At 53.5% G+C, this 27486-nt stretch overlaps 12 protein-coding genes across 12 annotated transcripts; 8 read left to right on the forward strand and 4 right to left on the reverse strand.

Annotated features, from left to right (window-relative positions):
* Positions 1-3371: 3371 nt before the first annotated feature.
* On the forward strand, positions 3372-4886 carry J7T54_000332 (uncharacterized protein; the record flags this gene model as incomplete). Its single annotated transcript, XM_051508926.1, has 1 exon — positions 3372-4886. The coding sequence occupies one exon, from the start codon at positions 3372-3374 to the stop codon at positions 4884-4886; it is 1515 nt and encodes a 504-aa protein (XP_051360042.1).
* Positions 4887-6768: 1882 nt separating this feature from the next.
* J7T54_000333 (uncharacterized protein) lies at positions 6769-7911 on the reverse strand (the record flags this gene model as incomplete). The annotated part of the gene is made up of 4 exons (XM_051508927.1): positions 6769-6811; positions 6871-7046; positions 7102-7278; positions 7345-7911. 4 exons carry the CDS (start codon positions 7909-7911, stop codon positions 6769-6771), a joined length of 963 nt encoding a protein of 320 aa, XP_051360043.1.
* Positions 7912-8797: 886 nt separating this feature from the next.
* Positions 8798-10453, forward strand: J7T54_000334 (uncharacterized protein; the record flags this gene model as incomplete). The annotated part of the gene is made up of 3 exons (XM_051508928.1): positions 8798-8854; positions 8909-10150; positions 10280-10453. 3 exons carry the CDS (start codon positions 8798-8800, stop codon positions 10451-10453), a joined length of 1473 nt encoding a protein of 490 aa, XP_051360044.1.
* Positions 10454-10858: 405 nt separating this feature from the next.
* J7T54_000335 (uncharacterized protein) lies at positions 10859-11962 on the reverse strand (the record flags this gene model as incomplete). Its single annotated transcript, XM_051508929.1, has 1 exon — positions 10859-11962. The coding sequence occupies one exon, from the start codon at positions 11960-11962 to the stop codon at positions 10859-10861; it is 1104 nt and encodes a 367-aa protein (XP_051360045.1).
* Positions 11963-12902: 940 nt separating this feature from the next.
* J7T54_000336 (RING-box protein 1) lies at positions 12903-13405 on the forward strand (the record flags this gene model as incomplete). The annotated part of the gene is made up of 4 exons (XM_051508931.1): positions 12903-12986; positions 13048-13126; positions 13183-13253; positions 13307-13405. The coding sequence occupies 4 exons, from the start codon at positions 12903-12905 to the stop codon at positions 13403-13405; spliced, it is 333 nt and encodes a 110-aa protein (XP_051360046.1).
* A 1995-nt stretch (positions 13406-15400) lies between these two features.
* J7T54_000337 (putative metal ion transporter-like protein) lies at positions 15401-17297 on the forward strand (the record flags this gene model as incomplete). Its single annotated transcript, XM_051508932.1, has 2 exons — positions 15401-16659; positions 16712-17297. 2 exons carry the CDS (start codon positions 15401-15403, stop codon positions 17295-17297), a joined length of 1845 nt encoding a protein of 614 aa, XP_051360047.1.
* Positions 17298-17934: 637 nt separating this feature from the next.
* J7T54_000338 (uncharacterized protein) lies at positions 17935-19287 on the forward strand (the record flags this gene model as incomplete). The annotated part of the gene is made up of 2 exons (XM_051508933.1): positions 17935-18236; positions 18309-19287. 2 exons carry the CDS (start codon positions 17935-17937, stop codon positions 19285-19287), a joined length of 1281 nt encoding a protein of 426 aa, XP_051360048.1.
* A 647-nt stretch (positions 19288-19934) lies between these two features.
* On the forward strand, positions 19935-20272 carry J7T54_000339 (mitochondrial import inner membrane translocase subunit TIM8; the record flags this gene model as incomplete). The annotated part of the gene is made up of 2 exons (XM_051508934.1): positions 19935-20052; positions 20109-20272. The coding sequence occupies 2 exons, from the start codon at positions 19935-19937 to the stop codon at positions 20270-20272; spliced, it is 282 nt and encodes a 93-aa protein (XP_051360049.1).
* Positions 20273-20638: 366 nt separating this feature from the next.
* Positions 20639-21435, reverse strand: J7T54_000340 (uncharacterized protein; the record flags this gene model as incomplete). The annotated part of the gene is made up of 4 exons (XM_051508935.1): positions 20639-20726; positions 20780-21072; positions 21121-21176; positions 21402-21435. The coding sequence occupies 4 exons, from the start codon at positions 21433-21435 to the stop codon at positions 20639-20641; spliced, it is 471 nt and encodes a 156-aa protein (XP_051360050.1).
* An 817-nt stretch (positions 21436-22252) lies between these two features.
* J7T54_000341 (uncharacterized protein) lies at positions 22253-22792 on the forward strand (the record flags this gene model as incomplete). Its single annotated transcript, XM_051508936.1, has 1 exon — positions 22253-22792. One exon carries the CDS (start codon positions 22253-22255, stop codon positions 22790-22792), a length of 540 nt encoding a protein of 179 aa, XP_051360051.1.
* A 302-nt stretch (positions 22793-23094) lies between these two features.
* On the reverse strand, positions 23095-24023 carry J7T54_000342 (Enolase-phosphatase-like protein; the record flags this gene model as incomplete). Its single annotated transcript, XM_051508937.1, has 3 exons — positions 23095-23718; positions 23830-23870; positions 23990-24023. 3 exons carry the CDS (start codon positions 24021-24023, stop codon positions 23095-23097), a joined length of 699 nt encoding a protein of 232 aa, XP_051360052.1.
* Positions 24024-26133: 2110 nt separating this feature from the next.
* Positions 26134-26865, forward strand: J7T54_000343 (Bacteriodes thetaiotaomicron symbiotic chitinase; the record flags this gene model as incomplete). The annotated part of the gene is made up of 1 exon (XM_051508938.1): positions 26134-26865. One exon carries the CDS (start codon positions 26134-26136, stop codon positions 26863-26865), a length of 732 nt encoding a protein of 243 aa, XP_051360053.1.
* Between the last annotated feature and the right edge of the window lie 621 nt (positions 26866-27486).

The raw sequence follows: 27486 nt of genomic DNA on the forward strand, positions 1-27486 counted from the left end.
TGCACGCGTCTTCTACAGAGCATTGCAACTAGGTACGTAATTACTATCCGGAATTGACAAGTGAAAGCCGCAACTACTCTCAAGTGACCGACAATTAAACTGACGGACGGATCGACATCTTGAGCAGTGAGCATCACCCCATCTACTGGGATCGGGTGATGAGGATCATCGTCATGGGGTTGTGGGTCCGTGGCCGCTGCGCGCGGCGGAGCGGCGTGCGGACTCGAGACAACGATGGATGGTCCGTGGAGCACGGCCCAGTACCCTGTGGATCTTTGCATCAGCAATATTCCGTCGTCTCATTGGTTGCTCTTTGCTGACTCATTTTTCCAAAGTCCCGCGTCGATGGAAACTGGCCCGACATGAGAGTCGAGACCTTCAGCTAAACAGCACACCCGGCCATGGGTAATTTTAGCACGCTCGTGAAATCTGTGCATTCAGTCGAACAGATGCCCACAGATTCGCAAACAAACAAGTCTCCGTTTCCTCACCGGTCTTCCACGCCGCACTAACGTTAAACAACCAACCGATGAACCAGGCCAACACTCCGTAATTAGGCTAGCCTTAGCCTGCTGAGCGGGCTGGCGCTTCCGCATACCACACTCGTGTCGCAATTATCATTTTGCTGTGTGCGTGCGACGTGCGTTCCTGGGAGAGCCGAGGAAAAACCACAACGGAATGTGGATCTCTGTATCGCCCGTGTCCGTCAATTATGGCGCATACGCGAAGAAGAGTCGAGGCCTGATGAGCGGTTTCCGCGACCGTATACCAATTTCACAGGTTTCTTTCTGTCACAGCTAATAGTACTGAATACTAGTGCACTGAGCAAGAGCGGTAAGTTGGGTACATGTGGCCACCCACAGGATTTCGAGTTATTAGCTCATGGACTCTGGCTGCGAGGCCATGTCGATTTCAGATACCATGTTGTATAGCCCAAAGGTCAACGCGTATGCGTTGTGCGCACATGAGCACGTTTCCGGTCACAGCGACCGCGAAGTGTAGTTTGACATCGCAGGGCATGACCTTGTTGTGCGCCCAATACTACATGTCTTCGACATGGCCTTCCCAACATCAGTACCTACGTACTGATAGTAGTCAGTGCCCTTGCATATCCAACAAGTACCATATGTAACATGTGTGATATCAACGGGCAGTGCGCCTTGATTTCATCGGACTTTTCCGTCTAACGCGCCAATCTTGATCCAGCCATCCACATATGGCAATGATATTGTATATACGTACGTACCAGCCTGCAGTGCATGAGTGCTGTCGCATATGGGCAAGGTAACTTGGGTGTTGCTGATCGAGATAAATGTCTTACCTAAAAGCCATTGACGGCCACCCAGGGAGAGGGGGACGGCTGGAAATGGCAAGTCTTTCCCTAAACAAACTTATTAGTGCTTGCGTTGCCCATGGCACCACGACAGCACCCTCCCGAGTCCTGAGTGAACACAAATCAGCCTATTTCCAGGTGCCCACCACATCGTGTCAAGTTCGTTCGCCTACTGTCCAAGACCTCGCCGAGTTCGTCCTGGCTGGTCTGGGAGGCCCAGGGCCCACTCACATGAATGGGGGAAAGGACAGGCAGAAAACCTGTGCAGTACTGTTCCACGATTGCAGACGTCAACTCGAAAGTCGGGAACATCGAAGGAGGGGGGAGGGGGGAGGAAAGTGGACTGCCATGGGAGACCTAGTTGGTGGGACTGGATGCCCAGGCGTGCCCATTGGTCCCAGCTTCCAGAGACGCCGAGGAGGGCGCAGAACGGTCCCACGCCGTTGCCGGCTCCCAACAAGACTAGACCGAAAGCAAGCTCATGAGGGAACGCCGCCAGCTAGTACCAAGTACACTAGTACGTAGCGTGCAGCTCGGATGCCAGGCGGCAAACCCCCCTGGCCCTCCCCGACCGACCCCCGGATCTAGAGACGAGCAACAAGTCTGCGACAGAGGACATGGCATTGGTCCGTCGAGTCAAGCCGCGTCCGTCTCTCCGTCTGTCTATCCAGTCTATCCGTTTGTCTGTCTGCCTGCCTGCCCTGCCTATGGCTGGCTGGCTGGCTGGCGGGTGGGCAGGCTGGCTGGTGAACCGACCGACTGCACGTGTAAATCGACCTCAACTCTCAACTCACCTCAGCTCACCAGTACCAAGTAATTCACAGTCATTCACCGCGTGATAAATCACCTACTACCTTACCTTGCTTGCCCACCTGCCACTTACTATTATTCCCCGTCTTGCTCAGCTCCAGTGAGCCCCAGTCTCCTTCCTTCCTGCTTGCTTGCCTGTCTGTTTCCCTGCCAGTCCGCACTTGCCGGCTCTGCTCTCGAAAGCACCACAGACGGCAGCATCGACCACAAGCAGAGCAAAGCCGGCAAGCTTCGCTCCTGACAGGCAGAGACGATCGCCTCACTGGTCGCCAGCACTTCAGTCCACCGGGGTGATGTGGGCACTCGCATGCCACCTTTGTTGACCTGCTAGCAACATAAACTTTATGTTCCTGGTGCACCTCGCGCCGTTCCGCATGAACAAGGTTCCTCACCGGCCAAACCATCTCCTGCCACCATCGCCCACAACTGTGTTCCGCTTTGGACGCCCGCGGTCCTCTCGACAGTGTCAACAGACTCATCGCAATTAAAACGCTACACTGCTTTCTCTCCCACCCAAGGGTCGCTTGCCTGCTGATCCGGTACTGTCACTTCGTGTTAGCATCTCAAGCATCCTCGCGGCGGCCGTAACGACACGGGTGCTTTGCCCTTTGGCTGTGCTTCGAAGCTTCCAACGACGCTTCGCGACAAGTCCTCCAGGCTCCCCCAGCGCCAGCAAAACATATCTGCTAGCCTCGCTACCGCTCAGCTCTACTGTTCGCCCAACATCTACTCAAGCCAATTGCTGCTCGCCTTTGCGCGCCGCTTGAGTCACGCGGCTCACCAATATCAAGTTGGAGCCTTCTACCTTGATATCCTCTCTATCAACGCCGTTGGCGCTGCGGTCAAAACCTTGATTGCATTTGTCCATCCCCTGACACAAAGCGAGACGGCCCACACGCCGAACGAACGCTGCTCTCCGAACGAGCCCGTATTCAGGGCAAGGTCATCTACTCGAAAGGCCACATCTTCTCGAAAGGCCTCATTCTCTACCTGGCCAAGCTCAACAATTTTATTGAGCCCTTGCCCTACGCTGGCTGAGCGGTGTCCTTAAATACAGTTTGTCAAGGCCTGCACTTCCATCTCATCCGCTTTGGCCTGACACCAACCACCACACCTTTCAAACTTTTGATCACAGAGTGAATCCTGTGCTCAACGTCAATTGCAAGTGGAGTCCTACTCAACTCACCTATACCTCGCAAACCACACACAGAGTGCCAACGCTTCCGTCATGGCCAGCAACTCAGGCCCTTCGCACAGCGGAGGTAACACGACCGGGGGGCTGGCACCAACATTCATCGGAGAGGTCTACACCACGTTTGATGCGTTGATCTTGTTCGAGGCCTGTCTCTCAGGCAAATTTAATCATTGTCCGCGTCGTCCTCATGACCGGGAGCGGGCCCAGCTTATCAAGAGCGGGCACATCTTTGTCTATGAAGAAGAGTCATCCGGTATCAAGCGCTGGACTGACGGAGTGAACTGGAGCCCCAGTCGCATCCTGAACAATTTTCTGGTGTATCGCGAGATCATTCCCAGCAACAACCCTGGCGAGAAGAAGCGCGCTCTCAAGAACAAGAGTGAGAACAGCAGTAACAGACGCTCGCAGAGCGGCGGCATCGTCAAAAAGGAGCATTCGCCACCCTCAGCTCACTTGACAGATACGTCCCGCCTCTCATTGAACACCAGTGGGGACTCCGGGACTGGTGGCCCCGGTCCTAGTACCGGCGCCCACATTAGCGAGGGCACGGAGGCGCCCAGAGATCCTCTTCGCGAGATCATCGGTTCGCTTACTGATAGCTACGACTTCAAGGAGCCAGATGGCCTGGTCAAGAAGACCATCAGTATAAAGTACAACAACATCAATCACCATCTGGTCTCGTATTACACAATCGAGGATGCCCTGTCTGGCAAGTTGAGGCGCCCCAGCACATGCCAGGACTTCTGCGGACTCAGGATCCGCGCAGAACTGCTCTTCCAGCAACAGTTTCGTGCGACCATCAGCGATTTTGGCGGCGAAGCAGTACGCATGGCGGACGGTCGCCATTACATCCCTGCACACTTTCTTCAGGTCGGCGCACAGGGGCCTCAGATCTCACCGGACTTGAACCACCCCTTTTCACCCACTGGCGTGGCCTCCATGCACATGCAGCATCCGCAAGGCTCTCCCATGGTCTTCCCTGCAGGCATGGCCGCAAACCCAATGCCAGGGTATAGTCAGGATCACATGCAACATATATCCCCAGGACATTCGGTTGACATGCTGAACAATGACTATGCCCATTTGCAGCTCTCAGCTCAGCAACAGCAACATCACCAGGCTCAGCTCCATCTCCAACAGCATGGGCAACAGCAACAGCAACAGCCGCATCACGACGCCAACCATACCGCGGTGCAACATTTCAATCCTGGTCATATGGCTGCCGCCTCAGGCCCCTTTCCAGGTAACAGCTTTGGTGGCCTTGACCCCTCTTTTGCTCAGAACGGCAGTGAGTACATGCTGTCCAGCGCTGCTGGCTTCTCGTCTCAACCTCAGTCCAACGGCATGACTGGCGGCTCTCAGGGTGGTGCAGAGTATACTCCAGAGAATCCAGCTTTATTTCACCCCGAGATGACCAACGGCCTTGGCTCGTCTGCCGGTCTGCCCCCGCAGGATCAGCAAGATGAGAACGGAGGCGGGCACGGCGGTATGAGCGCCCCGCCCTTTTACTTTGTTGACGAACACGATGGAGGAGCCTCACAATTTTAGGGGCAGGTGCTCACAGTCCTAACGCCAGAGCAGCTTGGGGCGAGAGAGCCCCGAGACGAAGAAGGGCCATGACTCAACAGCATGAAGCGCAAGGATAATGACTTTTCGACTATTGCATCATACAGCGCCGGTGTTACAGGAGTTGTTATATCTGGGATGTCTCCTTCATTTTACACGGGTTTCGATAGATGTCGACAAAAGCCATCTCGCGATGGCGGCAACTATCAACGGTGCTTGGGCGTTTTAACGAATTGGGGATGCAGGAGCATCAGAAAGCTTGCTTAATTTGGATACCTCTCCCGCCTCTGAAACGGTGTTTGGGGATCAAAAGTAGTCCTAACTTAAGCATTATGAATCTTCTTCGCCTGGCCAACATGCGCCCGTGATCCGAGTGCCACATGAATCCTGACAGCAACCTCTGACCATCGACCATACGACGCTTATTCTCGCCGTACGATCTTGGCTCTGTGGATTCAAGCACCAGGGCACGACGCGGCTTCGTCTTAGCTCGCGTGCCATTTGTCGCTTCGTGGTATGTGATTGCGCATGGCGCCCCCTCCTCCACCAGCCAGCCTGCCGTGCGACAAACGGGGCGGACACCACGAGCGGGGGCGCTGTACGTGAAGCCCAGAACCAAGCATGCCGCGGAGAGAGCACATTTGTCGGCCCACTTGATAAGCGAGGGTGAGCGCTCCTTGCGCATCTAGCCACACATGCCAAAGTCTCGCTTACTGGCGTGCTGCAAGCCTACTACCAGTAGTCCGTACGACTAGTACTAGTATGGAACGCCTTCATCTCTGCCGTTGACGATGGGAGGACCAACAAGTAATAGACCCTGGTAGGACGTGACGAATAACAAAGAGCGCAGATCACCATTGATGGCTGAACCAAGGCTCATCGGTTGCCTCATATGGGCGGCCGGGGAGTTGCAAGGGTATGGGAATGCGGCTTCCCAACGTGCCGTCAGGTATAACGACGCCGCACTCCCAATTCCGACAGTTCAACTTGGAGTTCTTGGATAAAAGACCCCTGAAGCGCTGATCAGCCACGTGTGCCCGTGTGAAGGAACCCAACGCATCCGAGAAGCGAGGCTGCCCAGCGGGCACGATGTTAGGCAACGTCGATGATATGGAATGACTTACCAGGCGCTTTCGGACAAGTTCGCACTCCCGACATAAGTCCAGCCGCCCACCCCCGCCTCGTCCGGTCGGGTAACAATTATCAGCTTGTTGTGCATCAACAAGCCCGTTCGTGTGCTGACGCAGTCCCGTACAAGGCCCTTGGGGAAGGTGGCCGAGTTCCACCATTTCGATTGGAGGCATATTGTACCTCCTGCCTGTATCAAAAAAGAATCTATTAGCATTGCGCTGCGCCACGCCCAGTCGCCGCCGTAGTCTTCACTACCGTCACCCCGGGCCGCGAACACTCACACTTTTTCCACCCCGACTGCGCGACACTGTTTCGCTGGTCGGGAAGTGAATCAACATGTGCTTTTGGAGGTGTTCCGGAGGCTCTGTCGGTTTCATGCCCGTCTTCCGGCACAATCTTGTCTTATATGCTTGCAGCGAAGTATCACCTACCAAGAGTGTTAGTTCGAGTCGCCTAGCATCTCTATTGTTCCTTCGGTCGTACCTTGGCATGCTCCATACATAGCTGCGAGAAAGTCGTAGTTGAGGGAGCCTAGCGAGGATGCCTAGAAAGTGGCGTTAGCCGGGATTTGCCTTGCACACCGTTGGTCGGATGAGCGGGCACGTACGACAATATTGATCTTGATGGGAGTTGTTGTACCCAAGCCGAGACTCTGTACACATTCCCCCAAACCGCAAGAGCCTTTGCTTGAATTAGTCTTTGTTGGAAGTCTGCAGTGCCTCAAAGCTTGGAACTAACCGTTCTCGCGTTGTTGCTGGCCTGCGTGGCCACCTGGTCTGGATTGTTGAATCAGCCCCTTGCCCTAAGGCAATCAGTCGAAGGAAGCACGGCTTACGTGGTATACACGAATCCCAAGTTCCTGGTCTCCGAAAAGTCGTAATTGCGCAGGCTGTCGATCATTTTGGCGTCAACGCCGGCTTCTTGCAAGAATCGCGACAGTGATTGACTGAATTCGGTCTCTTCATGCTTGCTGGCAGACGACAAGCGAGACAGGTCAATGAGGAACACCATCTGCGTTGGTCAGTCCAAGGCACTTTGGTATAGGTCCAAAAGGGCGGCGCCTCACGTTCTCCATCACGCCACTCTCGCCCCAGTCATAGGGAACTAAGTTGCCCGAGGGAATCACGATACGCAAACTGTCGGGATACTTGAGGAGCTGAAGCTTGGAATGCATAGCACCTGAGCCTTTCATCGGTGGGAAGCAGAATCGCACTCTAGGCGGGGCGTTCTCACGCATGTCCTGCTGCTAGGGGTAACCGTCAGCAAACGTCCAGTGACAGCCCAAAAAATGCCGATGCGGCTCTCATACCTGGGCTGCATTCTGCGCATAGGCTAGGAGAATGAGTTTCGTCTTTCTCGCATCTATTTTGGACATCAACCATGCATCATCCCATTGGAACGACGAGAGCAGAGCCAGCTCAAGACGATCTTTCTGCAGGATCTCTTCAATCTTGATGTCGTCTGCTGAACGCGGATAGCCGTAGGCCCATGTCTTCTTTACGACACCTCTCGGAAATTGCAGAGGCATTACTTTAGGCTCGCGAGATACAGCTCTTTTCTTGGCCGGTGGTGAAATTTCGACCACATCATCCTGATCATCATCGGCTGCAGGTCGAGGGCGCTTAGAGGCTATTCTCTTCAGACGCTCTTGCTCCATAGCTCTCCGATCTAATTGCGCCAGTCCACAGTTTTGACTTGTGCTAGGCTCAGCAGCCTGCGGTTGTTCATCTTGATTTAGGGGCGGCTGCTGCTGCTGCTGTTGCTGCGAGGGGGGTTGTTCTTCATCTTGCATGGACAAAGCTATGGCGTATTCAAGCGCTTCGTCATCGTCCATGTCGCCGACGGGGCGTGACGCGGGATTCTCAGGCGTGACCATTTCGAGGAGCCAGCGGTATCTGTTTGGCGTGACGTTGATGGCTGGCTCATGTGGAAGGCTAGCTAAGGAAGGCGACGCGTCACATCTTGGCGGGTGTAACGCGAAATCACGTGCATCCGTATAGAGGGCTGCTGTACGACGTGACACCTTCTGTTTGGGCCACGAACGAGCGCACTGCGCAGAGCGTACACAAGCAGTGATACTACAAGTGGCACGAGAGAACCGGCGTTGCAAAGACATGGAGCCTCAGTCTAAGCCTGACTGTAACTGCTGAATAGATGTGGTAGGATGATTGAGCACCTATCTACCTTACGTATTCTTCAACGGAAAATGGAATGTTATGCGCGAAGACAACGCTTGAAATGCTCGTGCAAGTTTAGTCTCTTTTCAAGTAGTCTCGTATAATATGGAAGAAAACTTTTGATGCTTGAGCCCAAGTTAGGTGAGAGCTGAAGACGAAGCAATCAATTCATGGGGTGAGTGACGTCATGCCCGAACTGACTTCCACATGTTGGCATTGAGATTCCGCATCGCGATGACAGTAATGAGTTCTTCTACTACATGCCTTTTCGACTTCAAATCTCATTTTCATGTCTTCCGTGTGACCCGGAAGCAATGCTCCTTGGAAATACAATCCAACCGTCATCTCGCTCGCGGGATCTTTCCACCAGTGGCCGATGACCATTGCTCATCAGCTAAGGACGCATCAGGCTGAGTCAATGACGTCCACGAATGTAGTCAACGCTTTGGTCCTATTCATTTGTTTTCAGAGTCGCTGTAACGTACCATGTGTAGGCTTATATTCTCATGCATCTCCTAAGTACTTCAACATCAGTCTCTCATTCTGCATACATGGGAACAGGTTTTGGTGTGACCACAGTTCAAGATGCGACCTAGCAACAAAAAGCATGTTGTAGTAGTCGGCGGCGGCGCTGCCGGTATGGTAAGTTGCTCACACAGGCCAGAACATGAGTAGACCATCATTAACAGTCTGCAGTCTTGCGCGGCGACGCTGGCAAATCACCCCGACAAATTCAAGGTCACTCTTCTTGAAAGAGGCGAGGTTGTTGGCGGACAGGCCACCTCAATCCCCATCGATGAGCAGAAATACGGTGCACCGTGGATGAACAACGGTGTCCAGGGAGGTTCGCAAATCTTCAAGCACACATTCAACTTCTTCAAGCAGTATGACCATCCACCACAGGAAGTCTCTCTGCAGGTCGCGTTCGGCAAAGGCGTGGACGGCTTCTGGACCAATGTCTTCCCCAGTAAGCTGATCGCCAAGTATGACAAGGACATTAAACGATTCGGCTTCTTCCTCAAATTCATCAGGTGGACCATGCCGTTCTTTGGGCTGATTCCTATCCGTATCATGCTGCGCGTCTTTTTCTTCAGCAAAGACTTTGGCGACAAGATGGTATACCCTCTCATCGCCCTCTTCCTTGGCACAGGAAACCAAACAGCCAATGTCCCGTCCGCCATAGTTGAGCGGCTCTTTCAAGACCCGAACATGAAGTTATGGGATTACGATGCGGAGACACTGCTACCAAATCTGCCAACCATGGTCACTTTCGACCATCTCGACGAGTTCTACCGCAAGTGGCGGGTTGACCTCGAGTCCAAGGGAATCGCCATCCGCACTCGCACTGAAGTCACTACGGTCATCTCGCGCAGCAGCGATGGAGTCAAGCTACGGATACGAGACCTTTCCAGTAGCGAGACTACCGACGAGGAATTTGATGACATGGTCCTGTGTGTTCTTGCCGATGATGCTTTGACAATTCTCGGGCGCTCAGCTACGTTCAAGGAGAAGTTCGTTCTGGGCGGTGCTGCCTTCTACGATGACATTACGGTCACTCACACGGACAAGGACTATTTCGAGAGGCACTACGAGACACACTTCAAGCCGGAGCTATGTGCCGAGCCGCGATCGGACGATCAGAAGAAGCAAGTTGAGTTTGCAAAGGGAGAGGACAAGAACGGACCGTTCAGACCCATGTACTACACGTACACGTATCAGTCAGATCCACGACTCATCGAAATGAGCTTCAATTGCAGCAACTATCAGCATCAGCTAAAGACAGCCAACGCCAAAACAAACGAAGCATTCGAGCCCGTGTATCAGTCCATCTTTTTGAATAAGCAACAGAAGCACCTATGGACGATTAACGACATTGACGAGAGCAAGGTTATCAAGCGCAACTGGTGGCACCAGCTAGGCCATAGATGGCAACACTATGTCCGTGTCGTGCCGGGCATGATGTTTCTGCACGGGAAAAACAGCACGTACTTTGCCGGATCGTGGACCCTAGTGGTACGATGGTTCTCTCCCGCTCCCATGTCACAGTGGACTAACTGACCGTGATAGAACATGCATGAGCTAGCCTGCGTCAGCGGCATCGCCGCAGCGTATCGTCTGGGAGCAGACTACATCAATTTTGATGACTTTGCAACGGATTTCTTCTCCAAATATCTGATGCTGTCTCACGGAGTGTTCTACGGGCGCGAGGAGAAGAAGAGGGGACACGCCAAGAGAAGATGAGGTGATCTTTCGCCAGAGCAAGTTATCGGATGGACCGGGAATGGACGTTTCAACCAGACGGATCACAGTAAGCGAATGCACAGTATCTTGTTAAGGGTTTTTTAAACACTGTCGACGATTTATGTTCGTGCCAGTCTCCAGACCCAGCATGCTCATCACTAGAAGAGGACTCCACTCGTCAGGGGTATCATGCAAACACTGCCACATGTCCGTGCGGATGGACCGCACATCTACCAAGTTTAACCCAGATCCAAATGCATGCTAGACCATGTAAGACACAAACCAACGCCAGCCCGAATGACTACCATGCCAAGGCAACCACGCTCCGCCCTTAATAAGCACAAATATTAGAAGAACTGAGGACTCGTACAGAGAGGGAAAACTGCTGGAGCCGGCAAGTACTGTCTACCGCATGAAGAGACGGCGCTCAGTGGGCGGCGCCGTAGTGTTTGGTTCGATTTTGAGTATTTTGCGTAGACTGTCCTCCATGTCCTGGATAGATTTGTTATGGCCGCCAGATGTTTCGTCATAAGTTCTCGAGGCTGACGATTGGTTCGTACTACCCGACTGGGAAGGCTGAGCATTCGACTCAGTCGATGCCGTTTTGTTACCACTGAACAAGAATCGCTTGAGGGCCTCAGACGGATCTTCCGTCATGGTCTGAGGCTGCATTTGGGTGTTGTCGGCGCGCGATGGCCGCTGGCTGTTGTTACTGGTCCTGGCCGCCTTGATACGGTCTTGATACGGCGTCGAGAAAGCTGGGCCCATGGGTTGGCCAAAGTGGCCTCGAGATTCTTCGTCGTCGAGAACACCACTAGAGACGTGTCGCATATAAACCGGTCTGTTGTGTGGCACGGTTGCTGCCTTTTGGGAGCCGGCCCCGTAGGACGAGTGCGCTGGGGGGGTCGATGCGGATGGTCCGGTGAACCCGCTGCCGTGGCGATAGCGCTCTCGTTCTTCGCGGTGCGCTTTGAACATGAAATCCAGAGGTGAGTCACTTCCTGAAACGCCGCCACCCCCTCGTTGAGGCGTGGGAGCTTCGTTCACGGTATTGGGAGGCGAGGGCTGCTGCAGTGGTCGGGAGGCTTCCTTGCTGGCCGGGGAGCCGTTTGCCATCTTGGAGAAGAAGCTGGGCATCGGCAAGGCATCGGGAGCAGGAGATGCGTGGAACGTAGCGCCAGCGAATGCCGCCTGTTGGAGACCTTTTGTCGAGTTGGGTTGCCGGGGCGTCGAGCGATGATGATAAGAATCTGGTTCTGGTGATGTGGAGGCAGCATGTTTCTTGCTTCCTTTATTCTTCTGGCGCTGCTTCGACCCGGTGGTGCGAGGATCACGTCCTGCTGAAGAAACCAGGTTATCCTTTTGAGGCGTGGCAGGGCTCATGTTGTATTGCGGCGCATCGATCACGCCCATATCGTTCTCGGATGCATATGCCTTTTGCCGTCCATTGGGACGTCCTTGCCGCCGTCGATTCGGTGTCGGCTGCGTTTGTGCTGTTGGGTCGTTCATAGTGTGGGTTTGTTGATGCAAATGGTGTTCAAGACGTCATGCGCCGGTGGCTTCTGTCAACTTCCGTTGCGAAGGGCTGGTTTAGCGCAGAGGTAATCAGAATAATGTGGTCGGTAGATCGACTTGGCGACAGCGGATCATGGCGTGATATGTTGGAATGAGATCTGGCGCAAGATGCTCTTCGCTGTTCACTTGAAGCTGGGGAGATGGGAAAGCAAGAAATGGGGCAGTGACTGATGATGGAGTTCAAAGGGAGGGGAAGCTAGGGTCGAATCGGCGGCCGTGTGTAAATGTGCTATTGGTATCCACAACTCAGGCTGAGCTGAAGTACCCTGGACGTGAAGCTAAAAGCAGGCCAGCGCAGGTGCGTGCCTCAATTATATGGTGTAGATATGCATTATCAAGCAATTCAAGCTTATGAGCATCCAGGACACCTTCTCCGGGATCTTCTTACATATCTGTTGCTTTGGCATGTCACAGGAACCATCCGTCGTTCACATTCATCGATCCAGAGGTTTGATCACAGCACCAACAGACCACTGCAGCTGGCCAAACACACATCTAGTCTGCGAGTATCAGGCCGTATCTATCCGTAAAGAAACTGTCATTTGGGAGTGCTCAGCAATAAGCCAGCCCTGGTGAGTTTGCAATAGTAAAGGAACGGCAAAGCCGCCCAGAATGTAGGTACCTAGGCGTGATCGATGACCGGCGCCCGCGTGGGGTCATTCGAATGCCAAGCCTGCGGCTTAGTCTCCTGCAGCGTGCTGCTGCCTTTCGCATCGAGCTCTCACAGAAACCTCAACTGGCCGGCACCTTGTGTACCACCTGCCTTCATCTAACTCCACAGAGAAGCTTATTCGGTTCTTTTCCGCGATATCCAACCGCCCGACTATCCCGTATAGCGCCAGACCTGCACGTTTGCTCTTAGCACTACCAAAACATGGCCGACGTCGAGATGTCGGATGCCCCCACGGCTAGCAAGAAGACCGAGATCGAGGTCAGAAAGAAGTTCGAGGTCAAGAAGGTACTTGATGAATCATCTCCAGGGTTCTCAGGGATAATGAGGTGTACTAAAAGAAACACAGTGGAATGCGGTCGCTCTATGGGCGTGGGACATTGTCGTAGACAACTGTGCTATTTGCCGAAACCACATCATGGATCTATGTAGGTTTGATGCTGTTCAGAGATTGCCTGACCTATTTGCTGACTCCTGTATCTAGGTATCGAATGCCAGGCCAACCAAGCCTCCGCGACCAGTGAGGAATGCACAGTTGCTTGGGGCATTTGCAACGTAAGTGAGCACTCGTCGTTTCGTCACATGGTGCTGACGCATGTCATCCGTAGCATGCCTTCCACTTCCACTGCATCTCCCGATGGCTCAAAGCACGATCCGTCTGCCCGCTCGACAACCGTGACTGGGAGTTCCAAAAGTACGGACGCTGAGGGGCAGGCCAACACGAGTATCACGCGCCACGAATCTTACGAAGACAATGGGTATCAACAAGGGAAACAAGACCACGCTCACGAGTGCGAGATTCGGGCTTGACTACAGCATGGGGAACACGATAGACCTCGGCGGGGAAGAAAGCATGTATTTGGAGCTGCGTCCTCCAGCGCCCGTTATCCTACCGTCAGGCCAGAGCCTACGGGCAACCACTTGACAGGATCCTTGTTGTAGAATGGCCACGGGGGTACCACCGCGATAAATGACAAAACAGTCCCAGCTCCCCCGAGATACAAGGCCAATACAATGTCCTGCTTCACCCAAGCGATGTTGAACGCAATGAGCTGTGATGTTGTTAGTTCCAGGCTTGTCCGTTGGGTTTCGCATTTGGCCACGTACGCCGGTGATAGCGAGAAGAAGTGTCCCGAGTAATTCCGCGCGTTTCTGGCCTCTAAAGTCCTAAGACCCAACTGTTAGCTAGATGGACGGCTTGTCCCATCTGGGGAGCTCGTTGGGAGCGGCATAGCAGGCATCCATACAATCTCACCCTCGACAACATCGCGAACTTTGTCTAGGATTTCCTCTGCCATTTCGAGCGGCGAGCTGTAGTGACCCGTCGGTTTCTGCGTCCGGCGATTACCAGGAACTGATTGTGTCGCAACTGTTGCGCGGTGAGCGTCGATAGCAACACGAGACTGGCGATGGTGGTGGACACGTTGAGCAAGCAAGTGGCTGCAAAGGGGTGGCGACATGGAACTGGTGGAAGTCGTCCTGTCCGCCTAGTGGCTGAATGCTTCAGTTACCTTACCTTACTGTCCAGCCATCGCTCAGTACCTGGAGTCACCACTAATAAGTACGCAGGCAGTACCGGCAAACGGTATAGGTAGAGCCACATGATCAAGCGAGCTGCAACGATTGATCCGCTCCGTTGTGGTCGCCAATTGCTTCTATTTTGTCATTGAGGCTAATACGTATCTACGGAGTGCACTTTGTGCGGGGGACCGCGTCTAGACTCCAATCTGCGCTGGAAATGCCCGGGCTGCCGCTGGCCCGCTGCAGGGAGGGGACATGGACTGGGTGCTCTGATTATGGGCGTGTGGGCATTGGGCAGTGTCCGATCGAGTCAGCGTCCAATACAGAGTAGTGCCCTCTCAATTTATTGTGTCCGCAGCCACCAGAGCCAGTCAAAGAGGCGGTAGTGGGCTGGACACAATAAAGCGGGCGCGAGCCTGGCGGCAGCCTCAAGACACCAGGGCCCGAGCACATGCAAATTTTAGACATGACGGAGTCAGGCAGGGTTTTCCCCTAACACCGTTGCGCCATTGAACAAGATTTCTCTCTCCAACCAACCTACTCTTGTTATTCACTCGACGCATATCGACCAACCTACAGAGTCATCTTGCGACAGTTTCTCCACCAAGCATCAACGGCCTCTCGACCATTGCGGCTGTCTACCCTTGACTGAATACTTGCACTCACTGCCAACAGCCTCCACAACTCGCTCAGCAGTCTTCTGCGCAACGCTTTTCCCACGGACCCTTCGAAACCTTCAAGTTGGCTTTATTCGCTCGCAAAGCCCTCAACCCTTCTTCGCTTCTTGGACCAGGCACCTGGATCTACAGCGGAGTCAACCGAAAGCCCCCATAACTGGTTACGAACGATATACCCCCAACACTACTCGCCTTTCGACTTCTGCTTTTCCAACCACATCTAACATTTGCGCGCCGGAAAACACCGGATCGCAGGCTCTCGCGTTGTTACCATACGAGGACTCGGCGCCGTTGATGCGCCGGGTGCGTAGTCTGGTAGACTGAAGGGAAGCCAAGAAGTCTCCCCCCAACAAACATGGTGGCATCCCCATAATCCGACTTTGCTGTCTGCCTGTGGCTCGAGCGATATCAAGTATACGCAAATCTCGTCCATCTAGCATAAGCGAGCGTTTCTACACCGCCAGGTTTCAAGCAACATAAACGGTTTCGCTCTGAACTATCGACATGTCTGACCACGGAGAGACCATTGAGGATCCAGGGTACCACCCCCCTGTCCCCGAACTTGACGACCACCGCCGTCATCATTCGTCAAGCACGCACAGGCCTCGTCGAGGTACGCACGACAGCCTGTATGCTCGGGAGGCTCAACTGCAGTCTGGCAGGGAACCGGATACCCCTACCATTGTAGTCCGCGACTTTGAAGAGGCTATTATCGACGACGGAGGTGCTGATCCCGTTCAGAGGCACCAACGGGCTCGTCGCCCAACTATCGAATCTGTGCATGAGGAAAGAGAGCCATCTCCTCCAAACTCTGTCAAAGCGTTTGCGGCCGCTCGGCGCCGCGAGAGAGACTTGTCTTTCTCCGAGTCTCCGGACGATGACGGCTTGAGCCGAGCCATGTCAGTCTCCAGTCGCCGCAGCTACCGGAGCAGGCCACGGACGGTCGACAAGGACAACGGCAGCATTCTTACGACAAATACTGCCGAAGAAGACGTCTGCTTTCCTCATGACGACAAGCACCGCAAGGACAAGCTCTACATCGACTTTGATTTTCTTGAGTGTTTCATGCACGCCGAGCAGGCCGCTCGTGTTCAAAGCCGAGAGCGACAAGAAACAGCCAGCTTCGACAACCTACAGCTGCAGCATGCTGATACCCGTCGCACCCAGGTCGCCACTAGCGATGGCGATATTCTTGAGATGCCATCGGACGACTCCGTCACGCGCGAGAAGGAAGGGGTCGATGACGTTGAGAGGCTCAAATCTCAACATGCGGGACCCACGGACAGCAATCGCTACAGCTTCTTCTCCACCGCCTGGGAATCCACCATTCACGCTGCTGATCTGGCGGACCTCGTACTGCCCGGCGAAGACATCCGCGGGCTGTTCGAGCTGCCGGAGGATGAGACTGATGGTGTCTGGTGGCTGAATTGCAACAATCCTTCTCGCGAGGAGGTCCAGGGCATCTGCAGGGCTTTTGGCATTCATCCCCTGACCATTGAGGATATCAAGTTTCAGGAGGCTCGTGAGAAGATCGAGCTCTTTCCCTCGTACTACTTCGCCTGCTTCCGCTCCTTCAACGCCGTTGTTGAATCTGACGGTGATCGAGAGTTCGAGCCCTTCAATCTGTACGTGATTGTGTTCCGCGAGGGCACTCTGAGCTTCAGCTTTGCACCCAACTCCCACGCCACGCAAGTTCGAAACCGTATCACCGCGCTCAAGGACTACATGTCACTCAGCAGCGACTGGATCTGCTACGCGCTCATGTGAGTATTCCACCATTGGGTGTTATCCTTACGCCTTGGCTGACATTAACAGTGACAACATTGTCGACTCTTTTGGCCCCGTGATCCACCAGCTCGAGCGGGAAGCAGACGACATTGAGGACGCAGTGTTCATCATGCGCGAGGACGACTCGAGCCAATTTTTGCGTTCCATCGGCCAAGCCCGCAAGAACTGCATGGCTTTGATGCGTCTGCTCGGCGGCAAAGCTGATGTGCTCCGTGGCTTCACCAAGCGCTGCAATGAGAATTGGCAAGTGACACCACGCATGGATATTGGCATGTACCTGGGCGACATCCAGGATCACGTTGTCACCATGGCCACTAACCTGAGTCACTTTGAAAAGATATTGTCGCGCGCCCACAGCAATTACCTCGCCACCTTGTCCATCAACAACATTTCACAGGGTACCGAGATGAATCGTGTTCTGAGCAAGATAACCTTCCTTGCATCCGTTCTGGTTCCGCTCAACCTTGTGAGTGGTGTGTTCGGCATGAACGTTCCTGTTCCTTTCATGAATGTCGACTCGAACAATCTGGCGCCATTCTTTGGCATCATCAGTTGCATGATCTTCCTTTGCGCTCTGATTCTGGGCTGGGCACGATACTATCGTTGGATCTAAAGACATGTCTGGCGCGTGTTATGCATGTACTTAATCGTTAGTTCGCGTTGTCGTGGGTCCGGTCTGCATACACATTAGACAATCTAATTACAGATGCTTTGTTACGCACTGAGGGCCTGGGTTCACCAAGCCACAGCCGATGTACTGTGTGTTGCGGTCTTACGGACATGCTGGAGGACGTGAGGCGGCGATCTCCTACGGGCAACACGCTGCAGTTCCCATCTGGTGCCTCACTTCGCCGGCTACCCGGATAATGCGTTCGATTGATCTTGGCGAAATCGGCCAGAGCCCTTGCTCCTGCAGGAATTGTGGCCGTCACGGCCTTCCCTGGCTTAGCTCCGACTGTCAGTGGCATACACGAGCAGGGTCCGCAGCGCAGCAAACCACGTGCTAGATGGTCCTTTTGAACTCGACAAGCCTGACCATGCTTGCTCAGATCAGCACGTGAAGTGCTCCTCGCTCCGATAGGCAACAATTTGAGAGCCTTTGACACCATGCGTCTTCCATGGAGGGAAGGAGATGCGATGCGTACAGCTACATGCCTTATCAACAGCTGAACGGGAACCGCCGTCTACCATAGTCATGCGCCTGGCGCCTGGCGCTACATATATGATCAGCATGTTGCCTCACCCATCGCATGACTGATGGGTCACGGCTGCTCTCACTGCTCACTGCTCCAAGGTCCGTTTCACTTGTCATCAACGCGGGTATCATGCTGCCAGTACTCTTTGGCGCCCTGCTGGGCGCAGGCCCAGCAGCAGCTACCTCACTGTTTGCTGACGAGTGCCCGGCTGACGCCCCTTTGAGCTGCCATGCCAATGGAGACTATAAGGACACTTGCTGCTTCAACAGTCCGGGAGGCCAGCTACTGCTTACTCAATTCTGGGACACCGACCCTTCCACTGGCCCTGCCGACAGCTGGACGATTCACGGCCTGTGGTAGGTCTCCCAAAGTTACCATGTCCGCTGCCGTCCTTCATGTTGTTTACTAACTGCTCTACTAACGCATAGGCCTGACAATTGCGATGGGAGCTACGAACAGTTTTGCGCTCCTCAGCGTGAGGTCAGCAACATCACTGAGATCCTCACACAGAGCGCTCCCTGCACGCTCAAGTACATGGCGAAGTACTGGAAGGACTACCATGGAGACGATGAGGACTTTTGGGAGCACGAGTTCAACAAGCACGGCACGTGTATCAGCACGCTTGAGCCCGATTGCTACGCGGACTTTGAGGGTCGCCGCGATGTGGTTGACTTCTTCAAGCGCGCTGTGATGCTTTTCAAGACACTGCCTTCATACAACTGGCTCGCTGAAGCTGGGATTTTGCCCTCGTTGACCGCGACCTACACACTCGCTCAAATCCAGGAGGCTCTTACTGCTCAGCATGGGCATAATGTCATCATCAACTGCAACAACAACAACGAGATCAATGAGTTGTGGTACCACTACAACGTTAAGGGTTCTATCCAGGAGGGCGACTTTATCCCAGCCGAGCCTGTAGGGTCGCCCTCTACATGCAAGGCGACAGGCATCAAGTACCTGCCCAAGTACACCACCGGGCCTCCTAGCACCACTACGACAACCACCTCCGTGCCTATCCCCACTGGCTCTCCCTCGCAGCTCTCGGGCAAGGGTCGTTTCTATGTGAGCACAGACGCCGATTCTTCTGGCGGCTTTCTGATCAGCAGTGGAACCTGGTACCGAGGAGGTGGTACGCCGGCCACTTACACGGCCACTCCCAATGCCGATGGCGAGACCTTCACTCTGTCCACCAGCAAGGGCCCTTGCGCCGTCCAGGCGGATGTGTTGAACTGCGCCGCATCTGTCTCTGCTTCGGACGCTAGCTTTTTTGGCTGGGACGGCTCGTATCTCACATACGATGATTCAAACACCTTCTATGCCACCTCTCTGCCCTCAGGCACCACACAGGGTGTCGTCTATACTGTTCCAAAGGCTGTGGAGATCCGAGCATCTTGGATCCAGTCATGAGATATTCTCTCGGCTCAAATGTGCACAGTGTTGGACATTGCGAGAAGATAGGCGACAAGAAGTTTGGTAGCTGAATGGGTCTGCCACAACGATCAGTGGCTTTGGCGGCGATGGGCCATCTCAGGCCCAAGCATAGCGACAGTGGTACTCATTAGACTAGCCATGATTAAATTAGTCAATGAAAAACATATGAAGAGATGTCAAATTCTCTTTCTCCGTAAGCACAGTCTCTGTTCAGCCGTAACGAACACGCAGATGTGCCAAGCTGAGGAGATTCAAGGAAACGCTGGCCTTATGGGACGCTTCGTCCCGTAACAATTCAAAAGAAGTGGAATTATGATTATTGATATATGTTTAATATGAAGCCTCGAACGCACATGCAGTCAAAGATGTGTCGAATTTAGGGGTTGAGGACATTCGCTATAGGGTAAGCTGTGGCACCTGTTATGCGCATGTCCACATTTGACCAATGGCAGCGCTACATGGTCTCACTCCAGTGGGCCTATCTATGTGCGAAATCTCAAGCTTCTTCCAGAGCCTGTCTCCTACGATCAACCTCGAACCCAATCGAACTGTTTTCGTCCAGGAACGCGACCCAACTCCGAAGCCAGACGCCGAGAAACTGACCAACGGTCCAATACGACAACATGAACTCAACTCAGGCTGCTATCGAGAACGTTGACCTCGACAAACTCAACGACGCCGACAAGGGTGAACTTCGCCAGTTCCTCAACACTCAACAACAGCGGTCGCAGATCCAGTCCCGTATGTTTTAGCGATGCGCGGCACACAAGAGAACGAGACTGACAATACTGCAATAGAGACACATCAGCTCACGCAGGTGTGCTGGACGAAGTGCTTCACCGGAAACGTTAGCGGCAGCAAGCTGGACAAGACCGAGGAGGGATGTCTGGCGAACTGCGTTAACCGTTTCATGGACCTGAACCTCCTCACAGTCAAGCACCTCAACTCAATGAGGCACTGAGAACCCCTCTCGACGAGCACTGAGGACAAGAACTCGAGCAACCGCCATTAGCGCTACCGCGACATCGCCCATCAAACAAGGCGATTGAACCATTGTACTTGAGGACTTGGGAGGGCTGTACAACATCGCACTGTAGAATGTACTCTTGAACAGAAGATCATTGTACTCTTAGCTGGGAAAACATGGACGAAGCGTTGTCACGACTGCGCATGTACAGAATCAAAGATCGGGAAGGGTTGGTCAATTTTATGATCATTTTTGCCTGTGTCCGAAAATCATATAGCTCTTGTGCGCCATTCCGATGCCATGCTCAGGGTATAGACCATACCCACCGATAAATTCATTCCTTCATTCGCGAACAAGCCCTTAGACCAGAGCCAGCTTGTTGGCGGCAATGTCGAGGGCATCGACATCAGGAGTCAGGCGGGCGTAGGCCTTCTTGGAACCGTCAGGGCTGTTTGCAAATTAGTAAGGCTCTTCTTGGCAAGATTAACAGCGACCACGTACCGGATGAGGGTGTTGATCTTCAGGGTGTCGATGTCGTAAAGCTTCTTGAGAGCCTGCTTGATCTGGGCCTTGTTGGACTTGACGTCGACAATGAAGACAAGGGTGTTGTGCTCCTCCATCTTCTTCATGGCGCTCTCGGTGTTGAGAGGCTTGATGACGATCTTGTGCTCATCAAGACGGGGCAAGTGAGGGATCGACTTGCGGGGGTACTTAGGAGCTCGCGAGGTGACGAGGGTCTTAGGGCGGTGGAAGGAGGTGCTCAGGCGGACCTTGCGGTTCTTGCTGGAGCTGGTCTGTTCCTGGGTTAGTCGAGCGTCCCATTTCTTCCAGATATCACTTACGCCCTTGAGAGCAGCCTTGGCGGCAGCGTTGGCCTGCTTCAAGCCCTTGGGGGCGGCTATAAAGAAATCGCATCAGCAATCGCTCTCTTAGAAGAACTCGCAAAATCTGCTGCTGCCATGATGCGTGACACCCCTAATCGTGCTCCGCCCTCAATCAATCGTAGATGGTGATCGGGGAGTCGGCCATGCGCCATCGAGGGTCCATCGTGCAGCGACAGAAGAGAAAGTCGGATATTGTGGTCGCGGTCGACTCGGAGGTATGGAATTAGATGATGCCGTACCTTTCTTGCCCTTTGCAGCGTCTTTGCCGGCCATTTTGACGGATTTGAAGCACGGGTGGTTGAGGTGGTGCTGTGTGTTAGTCGTGATCGGGAATGAACAATTCCAAGTTTCGACAAGAAAATCCTGGTGTGATGTCCGTGTGGGCGCAAATCGATTAGGGTATGTGGTATGATTGGCTTGCCCCCAGGCAAATCCAGCGATCACGTGCTGCCCCTCCTCGGTCATGCCAGTGGCACTGGCAGGACCTTATGTGGGTCTCTCACCTCGAACCGACTAAGAAGCACACTGTTGCCAAGAGTAAAGTAGGATGTCAGGTTGTGGACCATCACAAGTAAGACCTGGGAAGTGACGGTGTTGGAGACGGACAGGCAGATGAGCATTCAAGATTGATATAGCCCGTTGCCTCTCATGGCCTGAAATTTGCCGACACACCCCAACAGCCAGATCTGGACTTATCGAAAGATTTGCGAAAGCTGAAAACTATACGCATGCTTTTACTTCGTCAGATCACATCATCGCATCGGCCATCATGAAGAGAAAAGCGACCACACAACTCCAGGCCGGGCGGCCACCTCTGGCCAAGTCAGTTCGGACTATGTCTCGCAAAGCCAGCCGCACTTTGATCAACACCCATCACCAGTTGGAGAAGAGGCGCCAGCAAGCCGCAAAAAAAGGCGATAAAATCGAAGAAGCCTTAATAGAGAAGGAGATTTCTAGGATTGGAGGCATTGGCAACTACCAGCGGGCAAGCCTCCAGGGTCAAAGCCTTGATCGAGGGGGGGACACCTCCAAGATCCTTTTAGATTGGCTGCAGACAAGCGAGTTAGCAGGGGCCCAACACAGGCTGAGAATGCTTGAAGTCGGCTCGCTGAGCACACGAAACGCCTGTTCACTCAGTGGCTTGTTCGATATGGTACACATTGATCTCAACAGCCAGGAACCTGGAATCGAGCAACAGGACTTCATGAAGAGGCCGCTGCCCGAAGATGACTCCCAGAAGTTCGACATCATATCGCTGAGCCTCGTGGTCAATTTCGTTCCCGATGCGGCGACTCGCGGTCAAATGTTGGAGCGTACGCTGTCCTTCTTGCGCGCGACCCCTTCAGAAGACCAGGCAGCACCATTCGAGGATTTCTTCCCTTCATTGTTCCTCGTCTTGCCCCGGAGCTGTGTCGACAACTCTAGGTACTTCACTGAGGCTAGGCTGGAAGCCTTAATGGGGACATTGGGATTTGCCAAGATCAGCGGCAAGACGACGCAGAAATTGGCATACAGTCTCTGGAAAATGGGAGGCACGCCTAACAATAGTGCTAAATTCCCCAAGAAGGAAATCAATCCGGGGAAGACGAGGAACAATTTTTTCATCACGCTCGATAGATCAACGAGTTGATCATCGGGTGGGCTCAAATCTTACTCAGGCACGGTGCCATGTGGTCTTGCTTCTGTCAGGCACATGGAGATGCCCGTCTGAGCTCCGAATCAACTCTAATTATAGAATTACCCTATTGGCCTTTTGGTTTCCATGCGCAAAACGTATCCGACATTTGGCACCTCAAGGCGCTGAACAGCACTTTAAGAGCACTCGCACCACTACGGTCAGCCACACATCGGGCATGATGAACCTCCAGTCTCCCACACCTGCTTTGCGCAAATAGCCTATCACTCATCAGCCGGACCGCCGCGCCATACTGCTCATTGGCTCAATGTGCTGAAATCCGAAACGGCGACAGTGAAGAGAGGGTGGTCTTCAGGAATAGCTGGGTTGCCCGGGCGAGACACTGGCAGGCTTCGCATGCCAGCAGTCAACGCGGCGTCCACCTCCTTCAAGTTGTCGCTGAGAAAGAGCCAATTTGCAGGGCTAACATCCGGGTGAGTTGACAAGATTGTCTTGTAGCTCGAGACACTGGTTTTCGGACCTGCGTTGACGGTGTCGAACCAGTCAGATATTAGAGGCGTCAAATCTGAAGGCTCGGCATCCGTGTGCGCAAAAAGCAGCTTCTGCGCTGGTACAGATCCAGAGGAATAGATCATGACTTTCTTCCCTTTGGCCTGACTCTCGGTCATGAAAGGGGCGACGTCGGGGAATAGAGGTGCCTTGATCTGACCAGAGGCATATCCTGCCTCCCACAGGTACCCTTGGAGGGCTTTCAGGTATGGCATTTTAACGTCTTTGTTGACAAGGTCGCGTACGTGCTGCTCAAGGGCACCCTGATCATCGCGGTACTCTTCGGGGAACGCATCGCGGTACTGAGCAAAGTTGGGGTCGTTCCACTGCCGTTCAAGGACTCCTGGGAGTGCTTCGAGCGCATGGGGGAACTAGCGGTCAAGTAAGATCGTCAGTCCTGCGGATTAAGACGAAAGATCCAGTGGGCCAATATGCTCAACACACCAGCTGGACCAGCTGAACTTTGTGTGCATTTCACATACCAAAACGACCTTCACAAAAGATATAGGACAAACAGTTCCCTCTACAAATGATATCCATTAGCCATTCATTCCCACCAGACATGCTCTTTGAGACACCGTGTTTAACGAGGCCGGCCAGCCCTCCTACGTCATATTGTCCTGAATTGGAGGGAGTGCTCACCAATATCAAGGAGTAACACCTTAAAATCGGCCATATTAACAGCAGTTACTCTGTGTGTCGGCACTGCTTCCAATTTGGTTTAGGTGAGGACGCGGGAATCGGTGGTTAAGGGCGACGTGCAAACTGTGTTGAATCACCTGACACTGGAGCAATAGTGCTGTCAACAGGTCATGCAGGCTACCAGAACAGGCTAACGATGCACAAATAAGGAGGGTCGATGAATGCCAGAGGCATTTGAAGTTAGAGGCTGGTAGCAATGTAACATGAAGTTGAAAGAGCGGTCAAAGGCTCAAAGCATCACGTCCCCTCCCTCCATCGGCACGACGGTACTTGACCTTGCGTGAAACCAACAACGAATCCAACAAAAGTCTGTTCTGAATGCCGTCCCCACTAATAGCGGCAACTCCAGCGTACGTATGTACGTAGTAGGTACATGGAAGTGGATTGCTTGGGTCACAGGTAAAAGGCACATCTCCCCCGCAATTCTGCGGCTGGTACTCTCCAGGCGGTCGCCACAGGGAGGCTTGAGGGTCCGACTTCGCCGCCCATAAAAATATTGGTGCTGTGTGCTGCGCAGGGGAAAGAAGACGAAAAGAAAGATATTCTACTCGCCGATGCCATCGCCAGACTTTTGCTGCTGGCGACGCAGTCGCCGAGGCAAAGGAGAAGCGTGCCCGTGCCCGTGCCCGCGCGGCCTTGGACCGCGCCGAGGAGGCCGTTTGGCGGGCGATTTACCACCAGAACGCCGAGCGCGCTGCGCTCGTAGTGCTGCAGCGCAGCCGGGGTGGCGCCGGCGCCCAGTAGCCTGTGAGGGCGAGGCGGGGAGATGGCCCTCGGCCGGGCATGATGGTGGTGGCGGCGGTGTTGTTTTGTTGAGAACAGAGGGCGACAGAGAAGACAGCGCGGTAAGATATTGTAGGCCCTCTGTTGACTAGAATACTAGAGAAGGTGCACCGTCGCAAGTATCACCTTCCTAAAGACATATTGAGAGGTAAGAAGGATCGACGAGAACCTATACAGTTTTCTTGCTCCCCCAACTTCGAGGCAGCTGCGACTGCTGCAACTTATGTGTGAAGAGTTCATAACACCTGTATTTTGATAATCTCCCTTTCCCCGAGCACTCTGGCACCCAGAGCTGCTTCTCGGTTCTGAAAAAACATTGACTCTGGATGGGTCATAGCATCCGTCGGTGACACTCGCAACAGCCTGTGAACGTGTCTCGGAAGGACGGATGAAATTAGTTCAGGGAATCAATGCTGCACAGTGATACCAAATAAAGCCCTTTACACACGAGGCTACCTATTGAGCTCTAGAAGAGTGCTGTCCATATAGGCGACGTCGACTTCACCCGGAGTGTATGCCTCGTTGATGCGAGCCGTTCTGCCAGACGAAGTACCGACGCCTGGTTCCTAGTCTCTGAAATTGCTGCGGGCGATTTTATGTGAATTCGAGGGGCAACTTTCCATTTGAGACGGTGATAGTGACATGTCCGGACCTTTGATGGACGGAGATGCCGGTGATGTATCGGAACTTAGAGATCACGATTCGGAGAAATGGAGCATCGCAGGAATATACGCATTGTCGATCAGTGGCTTGATTGCATTAATACAGCACAAAAACAGAAGACCGGAGCTCTCATAGCTTGTAGTTGGCAAGTCGAACGGGGCAAGATACAGGAGTGGAATTTTTCTTTCAATCTCCGCGTTCTCCTGGAGGAATTCTGTTGAGCCACGAGTGCGTAGCGCAGGACCGTACCCCACCTGAGTTCAGCTCTATCGTTTGTGCCTCGCAAACCACTTTACGAATCGTGCCGCTCGTCGCTGGCTCGGTACGACCCTGCGTTCTGCCGCGCGGACATGGAAAGAAGAGCACATGACAATTGCCACTGCAGGACTATGCTCTATGGTCTTGGCGGGTTGGCATGAAGAGGAGAAGGGAGGGAAAAGAGCATACCGACTGCCTCGGGCTGGCTGATCAGGGTTGCGCGAGCGTGGGTTATGCGGTCCGAAGACTGCGGCAACCCGAGGCTCCAGGGCCGGACTTTTGACACATCTGAAGGCACCACCCCCTCCGGCACGCACATTGAGCACGCTCTCCCGCTCTTCGTCGTTTCACGATTTTCTGCCGTTGCTCAGCACGGCCAAATGTGGAACCCCAGTCCTGCTGGTTATCTCCGAGCTGGAACTCCAGTAGGGCAGCTGCACCCCCAAGGTCCCCTCACCAGCACTCCAGCAGTCGGGAATGAGGATTTTTGGCGAAATGTCTGGAACAACGAAAATGGTCTCCCCGCCGGTCTGCCGCCGGTCACAGAGACCTCACCAGATTTAAGGCGGCCCGTCGATCGCCTTTTCGAGGCTCTCGGCTCCAACAGCAATCCGACAAACTTCCTCCTTCTTGATGAGAATGTTAATGAACTCAAAGGTCTCGTCGAGACCTTCAAAGCTCCGATGGCACAAGACGAGTTCGATGATAGGCTAGAAGCAGCCACGAACCCCTCCTCCGGCGTTACGAATATGGAGGACGTTACCCGCATGCTCGCACCGCTCCGTGAACTGTCGGCCATGTTCACATACCTCGGAGATGACGATGTAATCAGCGCTATTGATAACAGCGCTTCCGCTGTTTATCTCCAGCTACAGCTCATAGAACTTTGGATCCAGGACGCAGAGGGTCTTTCGGCACACTGGAGCGAGTTCTATCCCGAATACTTCCGTCTCGTCTCCGAATTCGCTCGCACCTGGGCTCGGGACCGTATCGAGGAGATTCGGACTGCGTACGAAGCCTATCCCTACGCCGAGTATCGCGAGGAAGTCCTTGCCGCTCTCACGGAGCTTGAAGATGGGATCCCCGACTGGAAGTACCCATCGGAGGACTGATCCCGCGGCGTGCGTGTGTACACCTCTGTATATAGCAATAGTGGAAGCGAAATGCCAGACATCTAGTTTTACCGATGCTCTATATAATGTTAGAGTCTGGAATTCATAACTCGGGATTTTGTTATTGCGTGATAGTTAGAGGAGAGGTGCCTAATAGGGCGTTTAAGAAAGCTGCTCTGCTTACACTCGTGCTTAATAGCACTCTATGTATGATGATCAACAGATCAGAAGAAAAGCAAGAGATGATATTCTCTATCTGAAGAAGATGCTGATGCTATCAAAAGAAGAAGAACGCGATGCCGCGATGATGCTGCTTTTTGAGGGCAGCTGTGGGCCGAATGTGGAGCCTGACCAATCAGGGCAGTGACTGGTCCAACAGTCACTGGGCCTGACACACAACACTATGGTTCCTTCCACCTCTGAGTACAACTGAAAAAGTGGGCCTCACGTGAGCAGCGCTTGACAGCACATGCCTGCTATTCGCAGGATTTCCAGCTAACTCACGAGCTAACTATGTTATTTAATACTCTTGCATTCCGCGTGTCAAGGTAGTCCGCTTGTTTTCTATGCGGCCACAAGCTCGCTTGTCGCGACCGATCGCGAAGATAAACTATCGACACT

This window comes from Emericellopsis cladophorae (assembly GCF_022114955.1).
Source record: "Emericellopsis cladophorae strain MUM 19.33 chromosome Unknown NODE_51_length_166314_cov_118_033994, whole genome shotgun sequence".
Taxonomy (NCBI): Eukaryota; Fungi; Ascomycota; class Sordariomycetes; order Hypocreales; family Bionectriaceae; genus Emericellopsis; species Emericellopsis cladophorae.